At 46.0% G+C, this 24,171-nt stretch overlaps 1 protein-coding gene across 2 annotated transcripts; it reads left to right on the top strand.

Annotated features, from left to right (window-relative positions):
• The first annotated feature begins 5,102 nt into the window (after nucleotides 1–5,102).
• On the top strand, nucleotides 5,103–13,591 carry AEN (apoptosis enhancing nuclease). 2 transcript variants are annotated; one of them, XM_030189704.1, is made up of 5 exons: nucleotides 5,103–5,287; nucleotides 5,761–6,494; nucleotides 10,927–11,127; nucleotides 12,285–12,353; nucleotides 12,532–13,591. In XM_030189704.1, exons 2-5 carry the CDS (start codon nucleotides 5,769–5,771, stop codon nucleotides 12,667–12,669), a joined length of 1,134 nt encoding a protein of 377 aa, XP_030045564.1. In that variant the 5' UTR covers nucleotides 5,103–5,287; nucleotides 5,761–5,768; the 3' UTR covers nucleotides 12,670–13,591. The 2 variants fall into 2 exon arrangements, with proteins under 2 accessions (XP_030045564.1, XP_030045563.1); XM_030189703.1 differs by having other exon boundaries at nucleotides 12,285–12,624.
• Nucleotides 13,592–24,171: the final 10,580 nt, after the last annotated feature.

Raw genomic sequence — 24,171 nt, 5'->3', positions numbered from 1 at the left:
GTTTCTGTGAGTCTGACGTCCTGCATGTTGGCAGGACGTCAGACTCACAGAAACAGAAGCCTGCGTGGCCGCGTTGCTGCGTTGCTGATCTGCAAGGGCAGGCTTCTACATTACTACTACTGCTACTACTTATCACTTCTATAGCGCTACAAGGCATACGCAGCGCTGTACACCAAACAAGAAAAAGACAGTCCCTGCTCAAAGAGCTTACAATCTAAACTCTAGGACTTAATAAAGCAGCAAGTGTAAGGAGTAGCCTAGTGGTCAGCAGGGGTGTATCTGGACTTTGCCGTTAGGGGGGTCCAGAGCCGAGGTGAGGGGGCACATTTTAGCCCCCCACCCGGCAATGCCGCTGCCGCCCCCCCGCTGCCATTGCTGACGCCGCCCGCCATTGCCGACACCCCCCCCCCCCGCCGCCGCCAGAACCACCTCCAACAACTGTGGCCCACCCGCCGACGACCCCCCCGCCTGCCGTGACATCACCTACCTTTGCTGGCAGGGGACCCCAACCCCCTGGTTTCTGAGTCTGTCTGACGTCCTGCACGTTGTGAACGTGCAGTGCAGGACGTCAGACAGACTCAGAAACCAAACGAAGCAAGAAGACTTCGGCTGGTGGGGGGTTGGGGTCTCCCGCCAGCAAAGGTAGCAGACGGCGGTGGCAGGTTGGAGGTGGGAGGGGGGGTTGAGAGGGTCGTTGGCAGGGGGGTCCAGGGTCAAATCTATGGGGGCCCTGGCCCCCGTGGCCCCATAGCAGCTACGCCTCAGTGCAGTGGACTTTGAACAACGGGACTCAGATGTAACTCCCACTTTAACTCTTTTATTTCTGTACAAATATGTGAGCCCACATAGAAATATCTACAGTACCTGAATTTATGAGACACCTGCAAGCATGATGGCTATTGTAGTGGTGTACCTTTAGGTACAGTCCCCCCCGATATTCAGCTGGTGGCGGGCAGGGCTTTCACTGCCCGCCGCTGGAGTTCAACACAGATTTCTGGCGACTGGCATTGAATTTCCGGTTTCATTTTCAACCGTGGCAAATTAACTGGTTAAGCCGATATTCAGGACTTAGTGCAATTTATTTTATTTTATTGCATTTGTATCCCACATTTTCCCACCTATTTGCAGGCTCAATGTGACTTACATAGTTTTGTTAACATTGTCATTACAGGATAGCAGGTACATTTAGTATTGTGCAGAGATTAAGTAAGGGAAGAAAGAAGAAGGAAGGGAGTGATTAGGGTAATTATAGAAGGTAGGCTTTCTTAACTGAGTGGGTTGGTGAGGTGGATTAGTGTGGCTATAGGTTCTCATTGTAGGCCTTGTTGAAGAGATATGTCTTCAGAGATTTGCGAAAGATAGTTGTTTCGTCGATTGTTTTCAGGTCTGTGGGTAATGCATTCCATAACTGCGTGCTCATGTAAGAGAAGGTGGTGGCGTGCATCAGCTTGTATTTTAGTCCTTTACAGCTGGGGAAGTGCAGATTGAGAAATTTGCGGGATAATCTTGTGGCCTTTCTGGGGGGTAGGTCCACAAGGTTTAGCATATAGATTGGGGCGTCTGCGTGAATGATTTTGTGTACAATCGTGCAGATCTTGAACGCAATGCGTTCCTTGAGTGGGAGCCAGTAGAGTTTCTCTCTTAGGGGTTTTGCACTTTCATATGTAGTTTTTCCAAAGATGAGGTTCCCAAAACCTGGTCTTGGGGGCACCCCAGCCAGTCAGGTTTTCAGGATATCCACAATGAATATTCAGGAGGTACATTTGCATGTACTGCCTCTACTCCCTGCAAATCTATCTCATGAATATTCATTGTGGATATCCTGAAAACCTGACTGGGCTGAGTTGCCTCCAGGACCAGGTTTGGAAACCACTGGCTTAGTGGTTAAAGACAAGCCTGCTATTAATGCGGCCTATTTTAACCTCTAAACATAGCCAGTTTGGTACCGAATACCCGCACCTAACCAGCTATGTTGCTTGATGTAGCCGGTTAGTGGCTAACTCCTAACTGTGGATATTCAGCAGGAGATAACCGGTTATCTCCCGCTGAACATCCACTGTGAGGCGCTAAAAATGCTATTTAACCAACCAGGAGCCATTCCTGGCTGGTTAAATACTTTTGAATCTTGGCCAGAGTAGGCTTTTATCTGTTCCCGGAGAGCTCACAATAATATACAATGGAATTAAGGTGGGATTTGTACCTGGGTCCCGTTCTTTAAAGTCTACTGCAATGACCACCAGACTGCCTCTCTGCTCTGTAGCAACCAACAAAAGGCAAGGATCTGCCAGCAGGCAACGGAACAAACGGAGCAGATCGATCAAAATGAAGAAAGTTGGAGTTGAAATCAACAATTTCAGGGTAAAGTGAAAATGTGGTCAATGATCAATCACATGAATACTTATTGGAACACACCCATTCTGTCCAATTTTCAGGACGTCCACAATAAATATGCATGAGATAAATCTGCATACAATGGATCAGTTCATGCAAATCTACATTATCCATATTCATTGTGGACAGGGCCGCCGAGAGGGGGGGGGGGACAGGGGGGACAAAGTCCCTGGCCCGCCCTCCATCGCTCCCGGAACTAACCTTAAACGCCTCCTTTCACCACCTTCGCAGCAAGCAGCAGCAGGGCAGGCCACTCCTTCCTTCTGTGTCCCGCCCTCGCCTGACGTAACGTCCGCGAGGGCGGGACACGGAAGGAAGGAGAGGTCTGCCCTGCGGCTGCTTGCTGCGAAGGTGGTGAAAGGAAGCGTTTAAGGTTAGTTCAGGGCCCGGCCCGGTAGCGGGTGGGGGGACCCGGCGACCTCGGGTGGGGGGGGCCCGGCGACGACGACCTCGACCTTGGGTGGGGGGGGGGGGGGGAGCCCGGGGGCAGCCTTGTCCCGGCTCTGGCTCTCGGCGGCCCTGATTGTGGATATCCTGAAAATCAAACTGCCTGGATGTATCCCATGAACCGAGTTGAGAGTGCCTGTCTTAGGGAACAGCTATGGGTTGTGTTTGAGTCAGCCAGCTTCAAATGAGGATTTGTGTCTCTTTCTACCCTTTTGTATGCTGTATTTTTAATTTGTTTTTTTTTCTATGTTTTTTCTTGATCTGGATTTTTTTTGTGTTTGTTTGTTGTAATGGTTGTGATCTTGTTTGTATAAGAAATGCTAGAAAAGGAGGAATGGAAATTCTAAGACTGAATTTTGTTCCTGTTGTTTCTGCCCCATTCAGCAGTGTTTATCCATATTGTTCAGTGATTTTGTTTTTCAGAACAGTTTCTATTATTTTGCCTCCCACAGGTGTAGCCAGACCTTGTTTTTTTTTGTTGTTGTTTTTTTTTTTTGGGGGGGGGGTCATGAGCCCAAAGTAGGGAGGCATATATTGACCCTCTGCTCTCTGCCTCCACCACCAAATCACATACCTGCCCCCCTCAATTTGGCTTTGGGCTCCCAAATCATGAAAAAACTCCAAACCGCCCAAAACACGGCAGCCAGACTCATTTTTGGCAAATCACGATTTGAAAGTGCAACACCACTACGTGAAAAACTTCACTGGCTCCCTATCAAGGAACGCATAAACTTCAAAGCCCACACAATGATCCACAAGATCCTCGGCCATGTAGCTTGGAGATTCGCCATGGAGGACTTGATAGACCTACCAGCCAGGAACGGGTCCAAATCTTCTCGAACATATCTCAACTTTCATCTTCCCAATTGCAAAGGCCTCAAATACAAAACCTACTACGCATCCAACTTCTCCGTTATAGGCAGCAAACTCTAGAACGCAATACCTCGACACATCCGAACAACCAACAAACATCTACCCTTTCGAAAACTTACCTCTTCAAACAAGCATACCCAAACAACCCAACTTAATCCTCGAACCTGATCCACACCACTAACACTACCCATTACTCCAATCCTCTCCCCCACATCTCTTCCTATTGTCCTATTCTCTATAACTGGGTTATCTCCGCGATACTTTGTACCATACTTTGTATTATTTCTGTGATACCTTGTGAGCCGCACTGAACCTGCTATCGAGCGGGAAAGAGCGGGGTATAAATGCTATAAATAAATAAAGTCTGCTGGGATAGCTGGCGGGGTCTCCAAGCCCCACCAGCAGCAGTCTTCCTGTGGCAAAACGTGGTGCCACGCTGCCTGCCCTGCTTTCCCACCCCGGCACACTTCCTCAACTTCATTAAAACCAAGCATGCGTGAGAAGGAAGGGGAAGCAGGGCAGGAAGTGCGGTGGCAAATACCACAGGAAAGCTTCTGCTAGCAGAACTTGGGAACAAACCAGTAGACTTTGGGGGCCCAAACCCAAATTGGGGGGAGGAAGGCCAAGCCCCCCCCCCCCCGGGCTATGCCACTGCTCCAACTGATGTAAACATCAGTGCTCTGTAGGTTCCACACACACAGTGACGATCCTAGGTCGGCTGCCACCCAGGGCGGATCGCCGCTGAGCATCAACCCCCCCCCCCCCTGGATTCATTCTTACATTCTTAGTTGCTGGGCGCAGCCGCGCGGCCATCAAAACCAAGGGCCCCAAACGAAATGGGGGGGCCCAGGCACCTCTGGTCTCACCTAACTATGCCGCTGCCCTGCACCCCTAGGAAGAGCGATGCGCTTGGGGGGGGGGGTGTAGGTAATGTGCTGGGAAGGGTGTCGTGATTCGCGGGGGGGGGGGGGGGTGATTCGCTGGGGGAAGTGGTGCACCGGGGGGGGGCACAGAGGTGATCTGGCTAGGTGGCAGCCAACCTAGGAACACCACTGGTGCATTATGGGACCTGCAGCATTGATTTCCCTGGGCAGGATCAGGCACTACAAATCCCATACTGCTTTACGATGTAAGTTCAAAACCAGGACTGACCAAAAAGTGTCTAGCCTGGAACGGGATAACTTGCTTTCAATTGTGAGACGTCATGTAAGGCCTGCCTGGGGGCGGGGCGGCTTCGGTACGTTCACTTTCCTAGTCACAACCCCAGCCCAGCCTGTCATTCAGGGCCTCGTCGCCACGCCCTTAGTTCTGACTCATCCAATGCCTCCCTTCAATACTACTTCCGCGGTTATCAATCAATGATCTCATCGGGCCAATGAGAGAAGCGTAAGGGCGGGCACTTGGATTCCCAGCAGCAAATCAGAAACTAGGCAGCAGGAACAAGCCGGGGCATGTCTGAGAAGGTCCACGCCGGGCACGTGTAGTTGAGAAGGACAGAGAAACTACGGCTGAGAGGGCGGTGGACAGCAGGCAACGGTGAGGGGTGCTCGCTCTGAATCAGAAATCGGGGTGCAAGGTAAGGAAAGTTTGGTTTTTATTTTTTTCCCCCGGGTTACTTTACTTTCTTAGGGAAGTGGGATCGTCCAGTTAAACCTCCACTTCTATGTTTCCTCTGTTGGCCTGTCAAGCTCCATTCCACGTAAGATGTTGTATTTGTGGGGGTTATTTTTATTTTGGGAAGGGGGGGGGGTGCACACTTAGAGGCATATTTTCAAAGCACTTTGGGAGGCTAAGTGCTTTGAAAATGAGCCTCACGGTGTGTCAGAGAAAACTTGAATCCTTTAGATAAGTGTCACGATTCAGGCGATCTGTGGGCTCACATACCTTATTCACGTGTTCCGAGATTGCTTAGGAAATTGTTTGGATGGGACTCCTGGAATGGATGTTTAGTTGTGTCCTAGAAAAGCAACTTCTGATAACGCAGCACAGTGCTTTTTGTGGACGGAGATTGCTAGGATAACAGTTTTTCCCATCTGTCTCTCTCTTTAGGAAATCCAATGGAAAGATTGCAATCGGAAGTTGATGTCCCTTTGCCGATGAGTGGGATTGGATCTCGCAGACTGGTTCATGGGGTTCTCGGTTCCTCCGAATCGGATCTTGATCTCCAAAATAGTGGTTCTGCACAGAAACGCAAGAAGAAAAAGTGCCGAAAACACCAGCGTTTCTTAGATCACAGAGCTCTCCTCCGGCAGAGAAGGCTGTTGAACCCCCGAGTGGAAACGCAAAACCATTTAGGGCGTTCTGACCCGACAGGAGCGTCCAAATCATTTGTTTTCATAGATAACAAAGATCCAGTAGAGAACCGCTATTGTATCAAATCAGCCAACAGCACCCCAGAAAAAGAACGTGGAAAGTTAAATATGCTGAAAGAAGTTCTGTCATGTTCTTTGCCACGTGTCCAGCACATACCTTTAAATTCTCAGGGTGATGACAGTGGGTTATCTACTATGCCAAGTAGTTCAACATCTAGCAGGCCCTCTTCACCATGCTCTTGGCAGAACCCAGTAAAGTGTGTTGCCATTGACTGTGAGATGGTCGGCACTGGCCCTGGTGGTAAGATTAGTGAATTGGCCCGATGCAGTGTGGTAAGCTACAGCAGTGATGTCATATATGACAAATATATTAAACCAATGAGGCCCATTGTGGACTACAGAACTCGTTGGAGCGGGATCACGGAAAGGCACATGAGAGACGCAGTCCCATTCCAGGTGGCACAGAAAGAGGTAAAAACAGCCTGGAAAAGAAAATCCAATCACATGGTGAACTTGAGGAGAAGAGAGCAAAGCCAAAGGTGTTTCCAAAAACCAGGAAGATCTCTTAGGAAAACAGAGCACACCAGCCCCCTACCCTGCCCTTTATAGAAGTAGGAACAAGTCGGTGTACGAATACAGCCAACATGTGTTCCACCTTTGCTTCTTACACCTTGTTCCCTTGAAACTTTTCTTGTTTTTTTTTTTAAATGATTATTATTTATTTTCTGATTGGCTTATTGTACCTGTCGGGGGGGGGGGGGGGGGAGTCTTTAGTGCATGCCAGGGTTTACTACGTGCTCGTTAAGTTTACTGCATCTAGCGGTTGCCAGATGGGAAAAATTTTCCCCGCCCAAAATCAGCCTTAAACCAGCCCAAACCCCGCCTCCAACGTCATCGACCCCGTCTCCGTCACCGACCCCGCCTCCGTCACCTCTGACGTCATTTTCCCGCCCCCAACGACACCTCTGGCGTCATAAACCCCGCCCCCGATGTCAACCCCGCCCCGGAAAAGCTTCTATTGGACCAATAGAAGCCCCGGAAAAGCTTCTATTGGACCAAATTGGACCAATAGAAGCCCCGGAAAAGCTTCTATTGGGCCAAATTAGACCACTAGAAGCCCCGAAAAAAGAGCCCACACCCTGCACAGCTGCAGTGAAAAAGAAGCCCAATTTCCTGCAGCCCGCAACCTTCGATAACTTCCCGCATCCTGGCTTAAAAACCAGCCCAATTGGGTGGGAAACCAGCCCACCTGGCAACTGACCCTCAGACTGTTTCATTGTCATGATTGCAGTGTTTTCTTAGGTGTTTTAGACGAGCCCTAGCAGTTTCAAATTTCTTTTTGCAGTTGTAGTAGTTTTACTTCAAGAAAATGTCCCTAATCCACAGCCATTAGCACCGTGCTATTAAGAGTTTTCTTCTAAAATCTGAGACAAGTGTTCTTCCACACATTACTTGATAATGAACTGGCAAATTATCCCCCCTGCTGGCTGTTGTGCTGCCAGTCCTGCCTTTTAGCACTGAACACAATGAGTCATTTTGACCCTGTAGATATTTAGGAATTCAGAAACTTTATGCCAGAAATGATTTGGAATGTGTGACACTTTACAAGTCAGACTACAAGCCTTGGCCGCACTCAATACTAACTGGGAATAGTGGTGTTGGTAGGGATATCAAAATTCAGGTTTGTTCAGATGTATGCAGGGTGAAAAAGGGTTTTGTGTAAGACCAAGGATCTAGGAAATTAAGGGCCTGAGGCCCAGATGCATCAACCAAACGTAAAAAAAGCAAAATCGTTAAAGCCATTACCGAATTTTAAAAAACGAACAATGCTCCAAAAAAACAAGTCGCACAAGTTCGGTGCGGTATTGTAAAGAACGATGCATCAATCCCCGTCGGTAATCGGCTCCTAAAGCATGCGCAGAGCAGCCAAGCGTTATGCTGGCTGCTCTGCGCATGCCAGAAACGTCAAAACAAACAAACAAAAAAAGAAAACAACACAAACGCATGGCTCCCCGCTTTCCCATGCATGTCTCCACAAACATAAAGGATCGGGAGGGGGCAAAGGCGCTCATAAGGACCGTCCTGTATGGACGGCCTTGCCCCCCTCTCCCGAGGTCGCCGCTGCTCCCCGCTGCTCCGTATGTGAAATAAAAGCTGTTAAAAATCTTAACTTTTGCAGTGCCGGGCCCCCCTCCTTTCCTGTCTCTCTCTTCTCCTTCTGTATCCAATGCTCCGCCTCTTGCCATCCTCCGCCTCCGTGCCCCGCCCCCCTGAGTTCGTTGTCACCGCTCCCCCCCCTCCACCGGACCCCCCCTCCGCCATAATGGCCGGTGCAGCGCCTCTCACCTTTGTTTGAAGGCGCTTCACGGGTTGGATCAGCTGTTCGTCGATCGCTTCTGTCTCCTCCGACGTCTTTCTCCTTCTTCTTGTGCCCACCCTCCTCTGACGTCAGTTATCTACGTAGGTAACTGACGTCAGAGGAGGGTGGGCACAGGAAGAAAGAGAGAGACATTGGAGGAGACAGAAGCGATCGACGAACAGCTGATCCAACCCGTGCAGCGCCTTCAAACATAGGTGAGAGGCGCTGCACCAGCCATTATGGCGGAGGGGGGGAGCGGCGAACACGAACTCAGGGGGGCGGGGCACGGAGGTGGAGCTTTGGATACAGAAGGAGAAGAGAGAGACAGGAAGGGAGGTGGGCCTGGCACTGCAAAAGTTAAGATTTATAACAGCTTTTATTTCACACACAGAGCAGCGGGGAGCAGCGGTGACCTCGGGGGGGGGGGGGGGAGGCCATCCTTACAGGACGATGCTGATGAGCGCCTTTGCCCCCTCCCGATCCTTTTTTAATTTTAGTTTCATTTTTTGTTTTTGGCAGAGGGAAGCGGGGGAGCTCACTATTCTTTTTTTAAACATGTTTTTTATGGTGTAGGGGACAGCGGGGAGATGACAACTCAGGCCTTAACGACAGGTCTGAGCTCACTTTAAATTTGTGCCGGTAAATGGTTCGTTGCAATCGTCGGTATGCTTAGTGCATTTCGAATTGTCCTCATTTCAATGGTAGTTTCTCGTTTGCATTCCGTTTTCGTTAGCTGCTAGCGTTATCGGAAAATGGCCTTTAATGCATGCTACGTTTCAAAATTTCCTCGTTAAAGGGTTGTTAAAGGGTCGTTTTGTGCATCTGGGCCTGAGTGAAATATATCAATGCGCCTTGAGGCCCATCTGGTGTAGGTGTTATTTGCACTGCTGTTCTGGGTTACCAAATAGTTGGCTAGATCTTAGAAACTGGTTAACCAGTCCGATTATCAGGTTCCAGTTTTTTTTTTACCATACTGGTGAGCTTTAAAAATGCTAAACCTAATAATTCTTCTCCTATTTTGGTACTAGCCTGTTTTGATATTTTTATTTAATAATTTATAATCCATTTTCACTTCACACGCACATGGGTGCAGAAATCCATGGAAATCGGGGTCTGTCTTGACTGGTGTATATTTAAATTTACTGCATTTGTATCCTGCATTTTCCCACCAATTTGCAGGCTGAATGTGGCTTACATTATGCCGTAATCGCGATCGCCAATTCTGGAAGAGAAATACAGAATATTATTGCATTTAAGGTACAAAAAGTATCAAATAAGTTAGAAGTAAATAGATATACAAAACATTTCAGGAATAAGAGAACAAGGATAGAAATAACATTCGATAATAACTTTGTGATTATAATAAACGAATAGCAAGATAGTGCCCAGAGTCACAGAAACGCTTGGTTGCATAAGGAGAGGCATAACCAGTGGAATAAAGGAGGCAGTGACGCTTTTGTTCAAATTAGAGGCCTCACCTGAGCATTATGTTCCATTAAGGACCTGTGTAATAGATCCTCAAGAGGATAGTGGAGTTGGTGGGTAGGGCTTTGATAGCAAAATTAAAATACCTCTTTTATAAATAAAAACAGGAACCATCTTTTTTTTTTTCCTTCCTAGGGAGGAATGGTGTTTCCCAAGTCCAGTCCTGGAGTACCCCCTGCCAGTCAGGGTTTCAGGATATCCACAATGAATATGCATGAACTTGATTTGCATTCACTGCCTCCATTATATGCAAATCTCTTTCATGCATATTCATTGTGGATATCCTGAAAACCTGACTGGCAAGGGGTGCTCCAGGACTGGACTTGGGGAAACACTGGTCTAGGACAAGAGTGTCCAACCTCGGCCCTCGCCAGGTCGGGTTTTCAGGATTTCCCCAATGAATATACATGAGATCCATTTGCTTACAATGGAGGCAGTGCATGCAAATAGATCTCGTGCATGTTGGAGGAAATCCTGAAAACGTGACTGGTTGTGGCCCTTCAGGACCGAGGTTGAACAACCCTGTTCTAGAACAAAAGCTCAAAGTATAGGAACAGCATCAGAAAACACTTCTTCCTAGAAAGGATGGATGATGGATGACGTGGCCTTCCAAAGGAGGCAAAAATCGGGCCAGGATAAGTATTGAGAAGCAAGGATAATGAAGCTGGAAAAAGGGCACACCCAAGGTAGTATTCGGTGATGCAATTGGATAGGTGTGTTTGTCATCATTGACTAATAAATGAGTTCTTACAGCTTTCTACCTTGGGTGTGTTCTGTTTTTAGCCAGCTTCAGTATCCTCGCTGTCTACTGTTGATTGCCTCCGTGTCTCTATATCTAAGTATTCAGAAGCTTTTGTTGCCAAAAAGTGAAAAGGAAAGCAGCAGTTAGCCAGGGTCTATGCTGCTGCATCAGGGAGTAAGCGAGTTGGACTAGATCGGCCTCTCTCTTTCTATGTAAGTAGGCCCTTAAGGGTTGTGAATGTGTTCTTGAGTTTGCCAGGTGTGATGATTCTGTTTAAATTGACCACACGATGCTAACGTGCCCCCTTGGCCTTACAGATCCGGAAGATTCTGAAGGGTAAAATGGTGGTAGGGCATGCACTCCACCACGATTTCCACGTTCTCAAGTATTCTCATCCCAGGGCAAAGACGAGAGACACTAGCAGAGCCCCCTGGTTGAACCAAAAGGCAGGACTTCCTTCAAAAGCCACCACTTCCCTTAAAGTCCTGGCTTGGCAACTGCTTCACAGAAGAATTCAGGTGAGAGGTGTAGTGTATTATGTCCAGTTTGGAACACCACTGTGTCCCTTGTTTTCTCATACAAAAATGTTTCTTAATATTAAAAAAAATATTTACGAAGCAACCTATGACTGCAATATCTGTATCCCTAAGGGCTTAAAATCTGAACACAGGCAAGTGACATGACCACCTGGAGGTTGTGAATGAGAGAAAGATGAAACATTGACACAGAGTCTCCATATGTGGCCATCTGCACCCTGATCCTGCCTCTTAGTCCACTTGCTTTCCTGTGAGGATGAGTGCGTAGTCTCCTTCATTCCTGTGTGTACTTCTCCCTGTGGCCAGAGTGGGCAGTTTTCAGATGTCCTTGAGAACTGTCCGCCTCATTATGAAACTTTCATCCAGAAATCAAAGCTGTCCAGATAATCTGCTATGAAGATAGACATGGGTGAAGCCAGTGTTTATCCCTGAGGTCGGTAGCATGGTATCTTGCTACTCTTTCGGATTCTGCCAGGTACTAGTGACCTGGATTCGCCACTATTGGAAATTGGATACTGGTCTAGGTGAACCATCAGTCTGACCTAGTATGGCTATTCTTATGTTCTTATGGTGTATCCCCAGTGGTTAAGGGAGTGGCCTGAGAATGTGGGGACTCATTTAACTGTCCAGTGCCCCGGGCATAAAATAAGTACCTGTATATATTATGTAAACTGCTTTGATTGTAAGCACAGAAAGGTGGTATCTCAAATCCCATCTCCTTTCCCTAGAAGAGTCCCTGTTTACTGTGTTTCTTTGTGATCATAGTTTCACTTTGTAATTAATAGCTTACAGCTTTCACTCGGAAGTGATTTCTGCTAATAAAGACACTCTGCTTCTGTTGTCCCAAGAACAGTTTTTAGAACTACCAGCTTTCACATGTGGAACATAAAACACATCCACTGCTTATTTCTAGCATAAAATGCATTGTACTGTTTTGGGATCTTGACAGGTCCTTGTAACCTGGATTGGCCACTGTTGGAAACAGCATGCTGGACTTGATGGACCTTCGGTCTGTCCCACTGTGGCAATACTTACGTTCACTTATTAATTGGTATTTGCTCCTAACAATGGAACACATAGTTTGTATTGTTCTTAAAAATGTTCATTTATTTATTTATTTTGTTCTTCCTTTCATCTAGGTTGGGAAAGCTGGCCACTCCTCTGTAGAAGATGCTTTAACGTCCTTAGATCTGTACAAACTGGTGGAGGTGGAATGGGAACAGGATGTTGTCAGTACCTTCCTGTCTAGTTCCTCAAGCACCTTCCCAGGAGATAGCTGCTCAGATAGTGACCACTACATGGAGGACCGGTACTGGCCCGAAGACTTGAGTGAAGATTGCAAATAGTGTTGACCTGAGGGGAGAGGGAGATTTGGATGTGGTGGAGGTGGAATGGGAACAGGATGTTGTCAGTACCTTCCTGTCTAGTTCCTCAAGCACCTTCCCAGGAGATAGCTGCTCCGACAGTGACCACTACATGGAGGACCGGTACTGGCCCGAAGACTTGAGTGAAGATTGCAAATAGCGTTGAACTGAGGGGAGAGGGAGATTTGGATGTGGTGGTGGGAGAGGGGTTTTCCATATGCTGTGAAACTTCCGAGGGCAAGGAGGGGAATGGAACAACAAGTATTATTTAAATATTTTACCATACAATGCTGCTAAATCTGAAATATTTTTTCATTTGATAAAAACTGGAAGAGCTTCAGTCCTGAATACTGGTAGCCTTATTGTATGCTGCTGCTGATCCTATCGCTCTATTGGTCCTGGAAAGCTCTGGCATTACATGGAGGTTGTAATACTGCACTTTAACCAAAAGAATAGTTAATAAAGACACATGGGCTTTTGAGACAGTAGTTCAAAGAGGAATCAGGCATTGTAATTGCTTTTTGCTGGTCAACAAAAAGTATAACATCCCAAAAATAAAAAATTATTTGGATTTTGCTCAGTAATAGCTCAGGATAAGTTATGTTCAGGTACACTAGGAAATTTCTGGGTCCTTGGAGCGCTCACAGTCTGTCTGTACTTGACCCACTGGAGGTTATATGACGCATAAGGAGCAGCAGGATTTGAACCTGAGCTTCCCTGATTTGTCGGCCCAGTCTCTAACCATTAGGCAACTCCTCCACTCTATCCTTAGCTTTGTGTTAAATCAAGTTTTGTTGCTAACTTTCAGCAGGTTTTATAATTTACAGAATGTTGCTACAACAGACTAGTTGGACAGTAAGGTATTAAAAAAAATGTGATATATTTCCTTGATATGGTCAAATCACTTTTGCTCTTGAGTCCAGATATACATGCTGAAAAGAAAGATTTTGATATATCTGTACCTACACATATTTAAACAAACCCCTATACTGGGTTAAATCAACTAATACAATAACTGCACCCTATATATGTTTAATATCAACCATAGAAACAGTTATGCTTGAAACATTTTATTATGCAAATCTCTTATAAAAGCTGATTAAGCACATTTTTTGTATAACTTAATCTCCACATCCATACTCGCTCACCATACACCCCAAACCATTCCAATACATACCGTATTTTTCGAACTATAAGATGCACCGGACCATAAGACGCACCTAGGTTTTAGAGGAGGGAAATAGGAAAAAAAAAATTTTCCTTTTTCCCTCCTCTAATACCTAGGTGCTCCGGTGCGTCTTGTCCGAATCCCACCCTGCGAGTTCGGGATCGCCGTCAGGGTTACCTCCTCCCCCCCCCCCAAGGCCCTGTCACCACTTCTCCCCTTACGTCACGTGATCTTCCCTAGTGGTCTAGTGACGTCGGGGCAGGAAAGAGCCCCCTCTTTCCTGCCCAGCGTGCTGCTCTCCATCCTCCTGTATGCATTGCTGCCTGACGGTCTCGGCGAGATTCAAAATGGCCACCGAGAATGGAAGTCTTGGCGGCCATTTTGAATCTCACCGAGACTGTCAGGCTGCATACAGGAGGATGGAGAGCAGTGCTCTTTCCTGCCCCGACGTCACTAGACCACCAGGGAAGATCGCGTGAGTAGGGAGAAGTGGTGACAGGGCCGGGGGGGGGGGGGGGGGGGGGGCGGAGGAGGTAACCCTGATGGCGGGCTGTCAGCCAGCCACCCAAATCTACCTTCGGACTATAAGACGCACCCCTCATTTTCCTCCCAAATTTGGGGGGAAAAAAGTGCGTCTTATGGTCCGAAAAATACGGTATTGTAAGCAAGAACTCGCTAATATAAATCAATTCTAACTACCCGTTCAATCCAATAATGTGCAAATACTTTCACAGTCCACGATCACCATCCATTTACATCATGTCTTCAAAATTAGTTTTGTACAGTTTCCAACTCAGTAGCATTCCACCAAACAGCGGTTAATTATACGACTCCACTGCGCATGTGCTGGCTTTTTTTTTTGCTGTGTTCCTGAGTTGGTGGAAGGTGGAATACCTTACCGTCCTATATCCATGAGTAGTTTATAACTACTAATTGACCCGACTCCTGAAGACGCCGTTGTAGCGAAACGCAGACTGTGTTGAATCTGGGGTGGTGTGCTTGAGGGGATGTGGCATGAAGCAAGTAGCTGAGAACTCAATTATTTGGATATGCTGCTCATTTAAATATTCAGCAATCCTTAAGGAGTGACGCGGTAAAAATCACTGTCATACACCGCGGCGCGAAGTGTGCGATTTTGGAAGGAACACATCAAACGATTAACCGCTGTGTGGTGGAATGCTACTGAGCTGGAAACTGTACAAAACTAATTTTGAAGACATGATGTAAATGGATGGTGATCGTGGACTGTGAAAGTATTTGCACATTATGGGATTGAACGGGTACTTAGAATTGATTTATATTAGCGAGTTCTTGCTTAGAATATGTATTGGAATGGTTTGGGGTGTATGGTGAGCGAGTATGGATGTGGAGAAGTTATAAAAGCCGATTTTTTGTATAAGAGATTTGCATAATACAATGTTTCAAGCATAACTGTTTATATGGTTGATATTATACACATATTTAAAGGTAACTTTCCTGAATAAACTCATTATATGGTTTCTCTGAAATCTTTTAACAATGGAGCTCCCTTTGAGCACAGCCCACCTTCAGTGGCAGTACGAAGTGATTAAAGGAAGTGGATCATTGAATGGTCTGTGTAAAGTAACCTATTCCCGGTTGGGCTTCTCTGGCTTCCATTCATGCTTTGGGGCAGGGATGTCAAACTGGGTTGAAAACAAAAATGTCCTTGAATAGGACAACCTGGGGGGGAGGGGTTTCACTTCAGCTATTGCCACTGTGTCTGTGCAGTTTTCTGATTACAGTAAGCCCTCCTGGCTGAATATTGTAGCTTGATATTACGTGCACGATAAAAGATAAAACAAGATAATGTAATCTGACAGAGGCCGCACTACTCCCAGCATGCGGTTCAAGGCAGTGAGCACAACAAAGTGACTGAACAACATGAACTACGCTGCATAAAGAAAAACACTTTTCAATTTATCAAATAAAAACTTTCAATTTCTTTCTTAGTGGTGTATAATTAAACTCAGAACGAATACACACGGAAGCACATTCCAGATCGTAACAGCTCAGAAAGAGGACATGGTCTCAAAATGGCATTTCAGTCAGACACCATTGAGGCGTCCGTTTACTAAGGTGCGGTAAAAAGTGTCCTGCAGTAACGTGGGTGCGTGTTTTGGATGCGCGCTGGGCTGTTTTTTTTTTTTTTTTTTTACTGTGGCAGGGAATAAGGGCTTTTCTTTAATGGTCTGGGAAGTGAGCATGCTCTGAAATTAAAATTAGCGTGTGCCTAGTTATGGCTTGAGCTGTTACCGCTACACAACCTAGCAGTAAGGGCTCATGTTCTACCCGCGCAGTAACCGTGCAAGTGCACGCCAACTGCACATTAGTGTTGGAACCTCCCCCCCCCCCCCCCCCCCCACGGTAGAAAATTTTGTACCGCAACATTCGGTACTCAGAATTGCTGCCCGGATGCATGTGCTAGCCCGGCAGTAGTCCTGATTTGGCGTGTGCTAACCGTGTGTTAGCTCTGCCGCACCTTAGTAAAAGGTCCCCCTAAATGCAGGACGTTTTAAGATGAAATCGTCTTGCAATCGAGAAGAATAAAGAAGAAGACCTGAAAAAGATAAAATAAGCAGGTCTGACATACCACCCTTTAAAAACTTGAAAAATCACACAGATAGATTTAAAAATAATTTGTCCTAAGAGGAGGCCAATGTAACTTTCTAACATATTGAGAGAAACTTTCATATTTCTTCAGCCTGAAAAACCAAGCGTACAGCTGTATTTGGAATCATCTGTAACTTCTATATAAAAGTTTAGCACTCAATGAAATACAAAGAGAGGTGCAATAATACTACCATACGGACCAATACAGCAAAATGTGACTCAGAAAAATATGACGCAATTGCCTCATTGTTCACTTCCATAAATTATTTGCTTGCTTTCAAGTATCTCAAGATGCTCCACAATGGTTTTATTTTAAAAACTTTTACCCTGCTTACCACTAAACGGCTTGCAAAAATCATAAACATATATCAAACATATAAACGGCAAGTGACCGACTCACCTGCAAATGCGCAGTACAGACTTCCCTCTCTGTCCCGCCCTTGTGTCAAGACGCCATGACGTCAGAGGGCGGAACAGAGAGGAAAACGGAGTCGGACGCCGCCGCTGCCGCCTGGAAACGAACCGCGCGAACCAACCACCCTCCCCCCATCCCCGCCGCTGCTCCCGCCCCCCCCCCCCCCTCCGTATCGGGCCCCCTGCACTGACCTGACAGCGCCTCTCACCTCCGTGTGGAAGCACTGCAGGCAGCAGCAGAGCGATCTGTTGCTGCCTGTAGCGCTTTCACACGGAGGTGAGAGGCGCTGTCAGGTCAGTGCAGGGGGCCCGGCACGGAGGGGGGAGGGAGCGGCGTCGAGGAGGGTAGCTGGACATGGGGGGAGAGGGCATGGTTGCTGGACATGGGGTGAGCAGGGCAGAGAGGAGGGTTGCTGGACATGGGGGGAGGGGGGAGGCCAAGGGAAAGAGGAGGGTTGCTGGACATGGGGGGAGGCCAAGGGAAAGAGGAGGGTTGCTGGATATGGGGGGGAGCATTGGTGGATGGGGTGAGGCCAGGGGAGAGAGGAGGGCTGCAATGCTCCCCCATTTTTACGGGCTTAACGGCTAGTAATTCAATAAAAGCACAGAAAACATAGCCATCTTCTAATATTTTTACCATGACCCAGATTCAAACAAAAATCTGACAATGTATTTTACAGATTAGAAGTTGTGTTCTTTCTCCCCTTGTAAAGCTATCTTTTTTTGAAGAGCATGGCCCATTAGTTTTTCCAAAAAGAGCCTCAGTTCCAGTTTCAAGGGTATGTTGACTAATGTGCGTTAGTGTTTTTTAACACACCTATAAAGTTATGGCGTGTTAAACGCTAATGCGCCAATACATTCCTATAGGCGTGTTAGCATTTGACAACTAACAATGGAATATCAGGTTATTAATCTAAGTAAGAGGATGTTTTTTTAAAATTAAGACAGCTTAGGGCAATCAGAACATCATTCTTTCCTGCTCAGTTTAGAGTACTGATACAGGGTGTTATTTTTCCACAATTGTATTGTAGCTCTCTATATGTGGATATTAATCAAGTTCTTCAGAAAAGGTTGCAATTTTTGCAGCTGGATTAATTTTTTTGCTGCAAAATGTTTGAACATGTTACACCATTGTTGTGGGAATTACATTGGTTGCCAGTAAGGGCTAGAATTGAGTTTAAGGTGGTTTGTTTGATCTATAAGACAGTGGAGTTCCTAGGTTGGCTGCCACCCGGGGCGGATCACTGATATGCCCTCCCCCCCCAGCGCATCACCCCCACCCCCCACGAATCACGACACCCCCTTGGTACATCACCTCCATCCCCCAAGTGCATCGCTCTCACCTCCTGGGGATGCAGGGAGCACTCACGCGGCTGTTGGCTCCGCCGGTTTCCTGCCCTGGAACAGGAAGTAACATCAGAGGGAGCATGGAACCAGCAGAGACACATGGCTGCTCCCTGCACCCCCTTGCAGCTTGCACTCAGGGCAGACCGCCCCCACCACCCCACTCTTGGTACGTCACTGCTATAAGATTTATTGTGGTAGACCACAATAAATCCAATAGACCACATTTTTTTAGTGTCTTATCCATCATCTTGTCAGCCTTCCAGGTATAACTATTCTTTGAATTTAAACCTTCCAGCGTTTAACAAGATTCAGTATAAATGCTTTTATGATAGATCTTTTAGTTGTTCTGTAGTTGTTATGGAATTCGATTCCAAGTCAACTTCAAGGTATTGTAGATTATTTTCAGTTTAGAAAAGCCTTCAATAGAAATCAAACAAAATAAAACATGGAAAAGAAAATAAGATGATACCTTCAAAACTTTTTTATTTGATAAGTACTATGATATATGATTGTACAGGAGCCTACTTACTACTACTACTACTACTACTTATCACTTCTATAGCTACTACTACTACTACTACTACTACTATTTAGCATTTCTATAGCGCTACAAGGCATACGCAGCGCTGCACAAACATAGAAGAAAGACAGTCCCTGCTCAAAGAGCTTACAATCTAATAGACAAAAAATAAATAAAGTAAGCAAATCAAATCAATTAATGTGAACGGGAAGAAAGAGAGGAGAGTAGGTGGAGGCGAGTGGTTACAAGTGGTTACGAGTCAAAAGCAATGTTAAAGAGGTGGGCTTTCAGTCTAGATTTAAAGGTGGCCAAGGATGGGGCAAGACGTAGGGGCTCAGGAAGTTTATTCCAGGCGTAGGGTGCAGTGAGACAGAAGGCGCGAAGTCTGGAGTTGGCAGTAGTGGAGAAGGGAACAGATAAGAAGGATTTATCCATGGAGCGGAGTGCACGGGAAGGGGTGTAGGGAAGGACGAGTGTGGAGAGATACTGGGGAGCAGCAGAGTGAATACATTTATAGGTTAGTAGAAGAAGTTTGAACAGGATGTGAAAACGGATAGGGAGCCAGTGAAGGGTCTTGAGGAGAGGGGTAGTATGAGTAAAGCGACCCTGGCGGAAGATGAGACGGGCAGCAGAGTTTTGAACCGACTGGAGAGGGGAGAGGTGACTAAGTGGGAGGCCAGCAAGAAGCAGATTGCAGTAGTCTAAACGAGAGGTGACAAGGGTGTGGATGAGGGTTTTGGTAGAGTGCTCGGAAAGAAAGGGGCGGATTTTACGGATGTTGTAAAGAAAGAAACGACAGGTTTTGGCGGTCTGCTGGATATGAGCAGAGAAGGAGAGAGAAGAGTCAAAGATGACCCCAAGGTTTCGAGCTGAGGAGACAGGGAGAATGAGAGAGCCATCAACAGAAATAGAAAACGGGGGGAGTGGGGAGGTGGGTTTGGGGGGGAAAATGAGAAGCTCGGTTTTGGTGATATTTAATTTCAGGTGGCGTTGAGACATCCAGGCAGCAATGTCAGACAAGCACGCTGAAACTTTGGTTTGGATGCAAGGTGAGATATACACCAAACATGAAAAAAGACAGCCCCTGCTCAAAGAGCTCACAATCTAAAAAAGGAATGTTGCTAGTGGAATAGCGAATTCACAATATCAATGTCTCTGGTAACATTCAACAACTTGTGTATACAAACCAGGACTCTTAGCCACCAACTTCAAGAAAGTGCTAACAAAACAGTTCACACCAGTATAATGTGGCAAATATATAATTTATGTGTATAGAGTACCCTCAGATATAAACCACTATAACTGCAGTCAATAATGCTGCTAAAAAGTGGCATAGCACTTCTTTCATTAGGTAACTCTAACAATTTTTTGGGAGAGCAACATATGCTCATTTTTTTATGCGTCCCAATCACCACAGTGCTATAAAATCACTTGTTTTGTGGATTGCTTGAACAAAGAAAAGAAGCAACAAAGAAGGAGGAAGATAACATCTATGCAGCCTTAACCCTTGTCCCTGAGGAAAGTGATTGAAACCCCGCGGAGTCGGGCAGTTCCAGGGGAAGGCAACTGATAAATGTTTCAGCAAGGCAAGATAGTTCTGCCTGGGAGGCAAGAACTTAAAAGATAAGTGCACAGTTTTCACCTAGTATATACTATTTTAAAAGTAACAAGTGATTTTATAGCACTGTGGTGATTGGGACGCATAAAAAAATGAGCATATGTTGCTCTCCCAAAAAATTGTTAGAGTTACCTAATGAAAGAAGTGCTATGCCACTTTTTAGCAGCATTATTGACTGCAGTTATAGTGGTTTATATCTGAGGGTACTCTATACACATAAATTATATATTTGCCACAAGCTAGTGGAATAGCAACATTCCATGTAGAATCTCAAATAGCAACAGACTCTCCAATAGTAGCAACATTCCATGTAGAATCTCAAATAGTAGCAACAGAATCTCCAATAACAGCAACATTCCACGTAGAATCTCAAGTAATAGCAACATTTCAGAATCTCAAATAGTAGCAACATTCCATGTTCCACTGCACTAACCACTAGGCTACTCCTCCACTAGCAACATTCCATGTAGAAGCCTGCCCTTGCAGACCACCAACTACTTCCTTACAGAGCCTCACCTGATAACTTGTTTCACCTGGGGACCTCGCACAGGGGTCCTTTTACTAAACTGTGGTAAAAGAGGGTCTGCACTAGCAACAGCACGTGTTTTTGAAGTGTGCTGAGGCCCCTTTTTACCGCAGCGGGTAAAAGGCTGTCTTTTTTTTCTGGAAAAGAAATGGCTGTGCAGTAAGTGAGTCACTTGTTGTGTGGCCATTTTTGGGGGGGAACACTTACTGCCATCCACCGAGGTGGTGGCAATGGCTCCCCCACTAACCCGGTGGTAACTGGCAGTGCTGATTACCGAGAGTAAGCCCCCGTGCAACAAAAATAGAAAATATTTTTGTAGGGCCGGAAATTGTGCACGCTGGGAGCAGGCAGTTCAGGATTGGCACGCGGCAAGCCTGTTGCAATGCGCCAACCCTTTAGTAAAAGGGCCTCTTCGTGTTTTGCCATTGCTTGTCACTGGCTCTTCATTTTCTAATAACTTTCAATATCAATTCCAATTTTTACATTTGTATACTTTAATAATCCTTCAAATAGGAGGAAATATTTTTTCACTCAAAGAATAGTTACACTCTGGAACTCATTGTCAAAGGGTATGGTAACGATGGGTAGTGTAGCTTGGTTTAAAAAAAAGGTTTGGACAAGTTCCTGGAGGAAAAGTCCATAGTCTGTTATTGAGATGGACATGGGGAAAGCCACTGCTTGGTATTGGTAGTGTGGTATGGTGCTACTAATTGAGTTTCTGCCAGGTACTTGTGACCTGGATTGGCCACTATTGGAAGCAGGATACTAGTCTCAATGGACCATTGGTATGACCCAGTATGACTTTTCTTATGTTCTTAATTTAACTTAACTTAAGGACTGGTAGTTGCTGACATGGACAATGTTTCATGATAAACACTGCTTCAGGGCTCAGTCCTACGAAAAATTAAACAATATTAATCATTAAGGGGCCCATTTACAAAGCAGCAGTAGAGCTACTGCATGGCAAAATAGCACTGCCGTGGGGCGTACAAAAGTGCATAAGTACATAAGTATTGCCATACTGGGAAAGACCAAAGGTCTATCAAGCCCAGTATCCTGTTTCCAACAGTGGCCAATCCAGGTGACAAATACCCGGCAAGATCCCCAAAATGTACAAAACATTTTATACTGCTTATCCCAGAAATAGTGGATTTTCCCCAAGTCCATTTAATAACAATCTATGGACTTTTCCTTTGGGAAGCCGTCCAAACCTTTTTTAAACTCCGCTAAGCTAACCGCCTTTACCACATTCTCTGGCAACGAATTCCAGAGTTTAATTACACATTGAGTGAAGAAACATTTTCTCCGATTTGTTTTAAATTTACTACATTGTAGCTTCATTGCATGCCCCCTAGTCCTAGTATTTTTGGAAAGCGTGAACAGACGCTTCACATCTACCCGTTCAACGCCACGCCACTCATTATTTTATAGACCTCTATCATATAGTGCCCTGTGGTGGTTTCATGTTTGACGCACAACGTTTCCCACACCAGAAAATATTTTTCTATTTTCTAGTGTGGGGGCATGTTGTAGGCATGTGCTGTCCGATTGCTGCTGGGTTAGCCTGTGAGCCCTTACCGCCTTCTAAATAGGTGATGGTAAAGGCTCAGGCAGTAAATTGCCAGGCACCATTATTTGTATTAGCGCATGGCCATTTTCGACTTCCTTTTAAAATAATGGAAATTCTGGCTGTGGTAAAAAGTGGCCTTGGCACCTGGCAATCTCACACGCCCGCAATATCGCAAGACACTTTTTACCACAGCTAGTAAAAGGACCCCATTACGGTACTATGTAAGCCACATTGAGCCTGCAACTAGGTGGGAAAATGTGGGGTACAAATGTAACAAATAAATAAATAAATAATAATAAAAACCTCTCATTACAAAGAACAAAAGTGGATTTTCACTTTAAATACCATCTCCCCAGTGGCATTAAATATGGAGATTGAATGGGATTCCCTTACTCAGTATTTGATTGGTGGGGTAGATCACGTGATTAGCATCTTAGAGTAGCAGGTGTCATTATGATAGTGTTTAAAGAGGCGGGGTTAGGTAAAAGCCACCATCTTTGCCAGTGTGCGGAGGTGAGATCAGCGAGTTGCAGAATGGGAGGAGATTTATAAAGGTATGGAAGCAGTTTTACAGTGTTTGAGAGGTTTTTATTATAATACTTTTAGGATCAAGAGAGTATGTGCATGCCTCACTCTCTGGCCTACTTCCTCTTGCTCCTCTCTGCTCTTGCCATGGCTCTCCCCTGTTGTCCCTGTTCCATGATGGTGTCAGCCATGCTGAATACCTAGAGCCTACTACTTACCATTATCACCATCTCCGTGGTCCGCCTGCTCTGTTAATCACATTACTGCACTGATCTCTGTATCTAGATCATAGGAGCCGACTTTTCAAATTAAATGGTGATGTTAAACCCAACAGAAATTACCCCTTCTTGGATACCTTCAAGGAGTTTGCTCAATATTGGGGGGGGGGGGGGGGGTGCTTAATTACCCACAGCACCACGGAGCTGGCCACCTATGATCCAGGTGGCAGTGCAGGACGAGACTTAGGAAGTGAGGAGTGAAGCACATGGGTTAGGCATTCATTTTCCAGGGCTTACCAGTGCCTCCCCCTCCCCCCAATATTTAATATTCTAAATAGAGTATGAGGAAAGGAAGGGGGGCTTATCAGTTCAAAAGTTGGGCATCTGATACTTTAATACAGGAATTCTCAATCCAGTCCTCAGAACACACCTGGCCACTCAGGTTTTCAGGATATCTCCAGTGAATATGTATGAAGTAGATTTACATATATTGAATGCAGTGCATGCAAATCTAGTTCATACATATCCACTGGGCCTATCCTGCAAACCAGGCTAGCTAAGTGAACCTTTCTTCCCAAGAGGCATTTTTCGCAACATGGTACAATCTATGGTGCTGAGTCATCTAGAGTATTGCAATGCGTTGTATGCTGGCTGTAAATAGCATATCATCAAGAAACTTCAGACCAGTGGCGTAGCTACGTGGGGCCTGGGCCCCTGTAGATTTCCTCCTGGACCCCTCTCCCCCCGACGACCCTCTCCCCCCGACGACCCTCTCCCCCCGCGAACCCTTCCCCGCCGTCACCTACCATCGGTTTTGCTGGTGGGGGACCCCAATCCCCGTCAGCCGACGTCCTCTTCGTCCTGCAGTGAAAAAAGTCTTCATTCTGTTGCATGCTGACGTCAGGATGTCAGACTCAGAGAACAGAACTGTTCTCTGAGTCTGACGTCCTGCACGTACTACGCCCCTGCTTCAGACAGTCCAGAATACCACAGCTAGACTCATATTTGGCAAGACAAAATATGAAACTGCAAAACCCCCTAGAGAGAAACTTCATTGGCTTCCTGTTAAGGAATGTACCATGTTCAAAGTTTGTGCTTTGATTCATAAAGTCATTCATGGAAATG

This window comes from Microcaecilia unicolor, chromosome 1 (genome assembly GCF_901765095.1).
Source record: "Microcaecilia unicolor chromosome 1, aMicUni1.1, whole genome shotgun sequence".
In the NCBI taxonomy this organism is placed as follows: domain Eukaryota; kingdom Metazoa; phylum Chordata; class Amphibia; order Gymnophiona; family Siphonopidae; genus Microcaecilia; species Microcaecilia unicolor.
The sequence above is the reverse complement of the archived record's forward strand: the minus strand, read 5'-3'. Positions and strand labels throughout refer to the sequence as shown.

Bases quoted from the DNA above. Each gene is read 5' to 3' on its own strand.
- AEN (XM_030189704.1), top strand. From the start codon at position 5,769: ATGGAAAGATTGCAATCGGAAGTTGATGTCCCTTTGCCGATGAGTGGG. The intron at 6,495-10,926 runs GTAAAAACAGCC...TTGGCCTTACAG, and splicing joins TCCAGGTGGCACAGAAAGAG to ATCCGGAAGATTCTGAAGGG. The intron at 12,354-12,531 runs GTGGAATGGGAA...GATGTGGTGGAG, and splicing joins ATCTGTACAAACTGGTGGAG to GTGGAATGGGAACAGGATGT.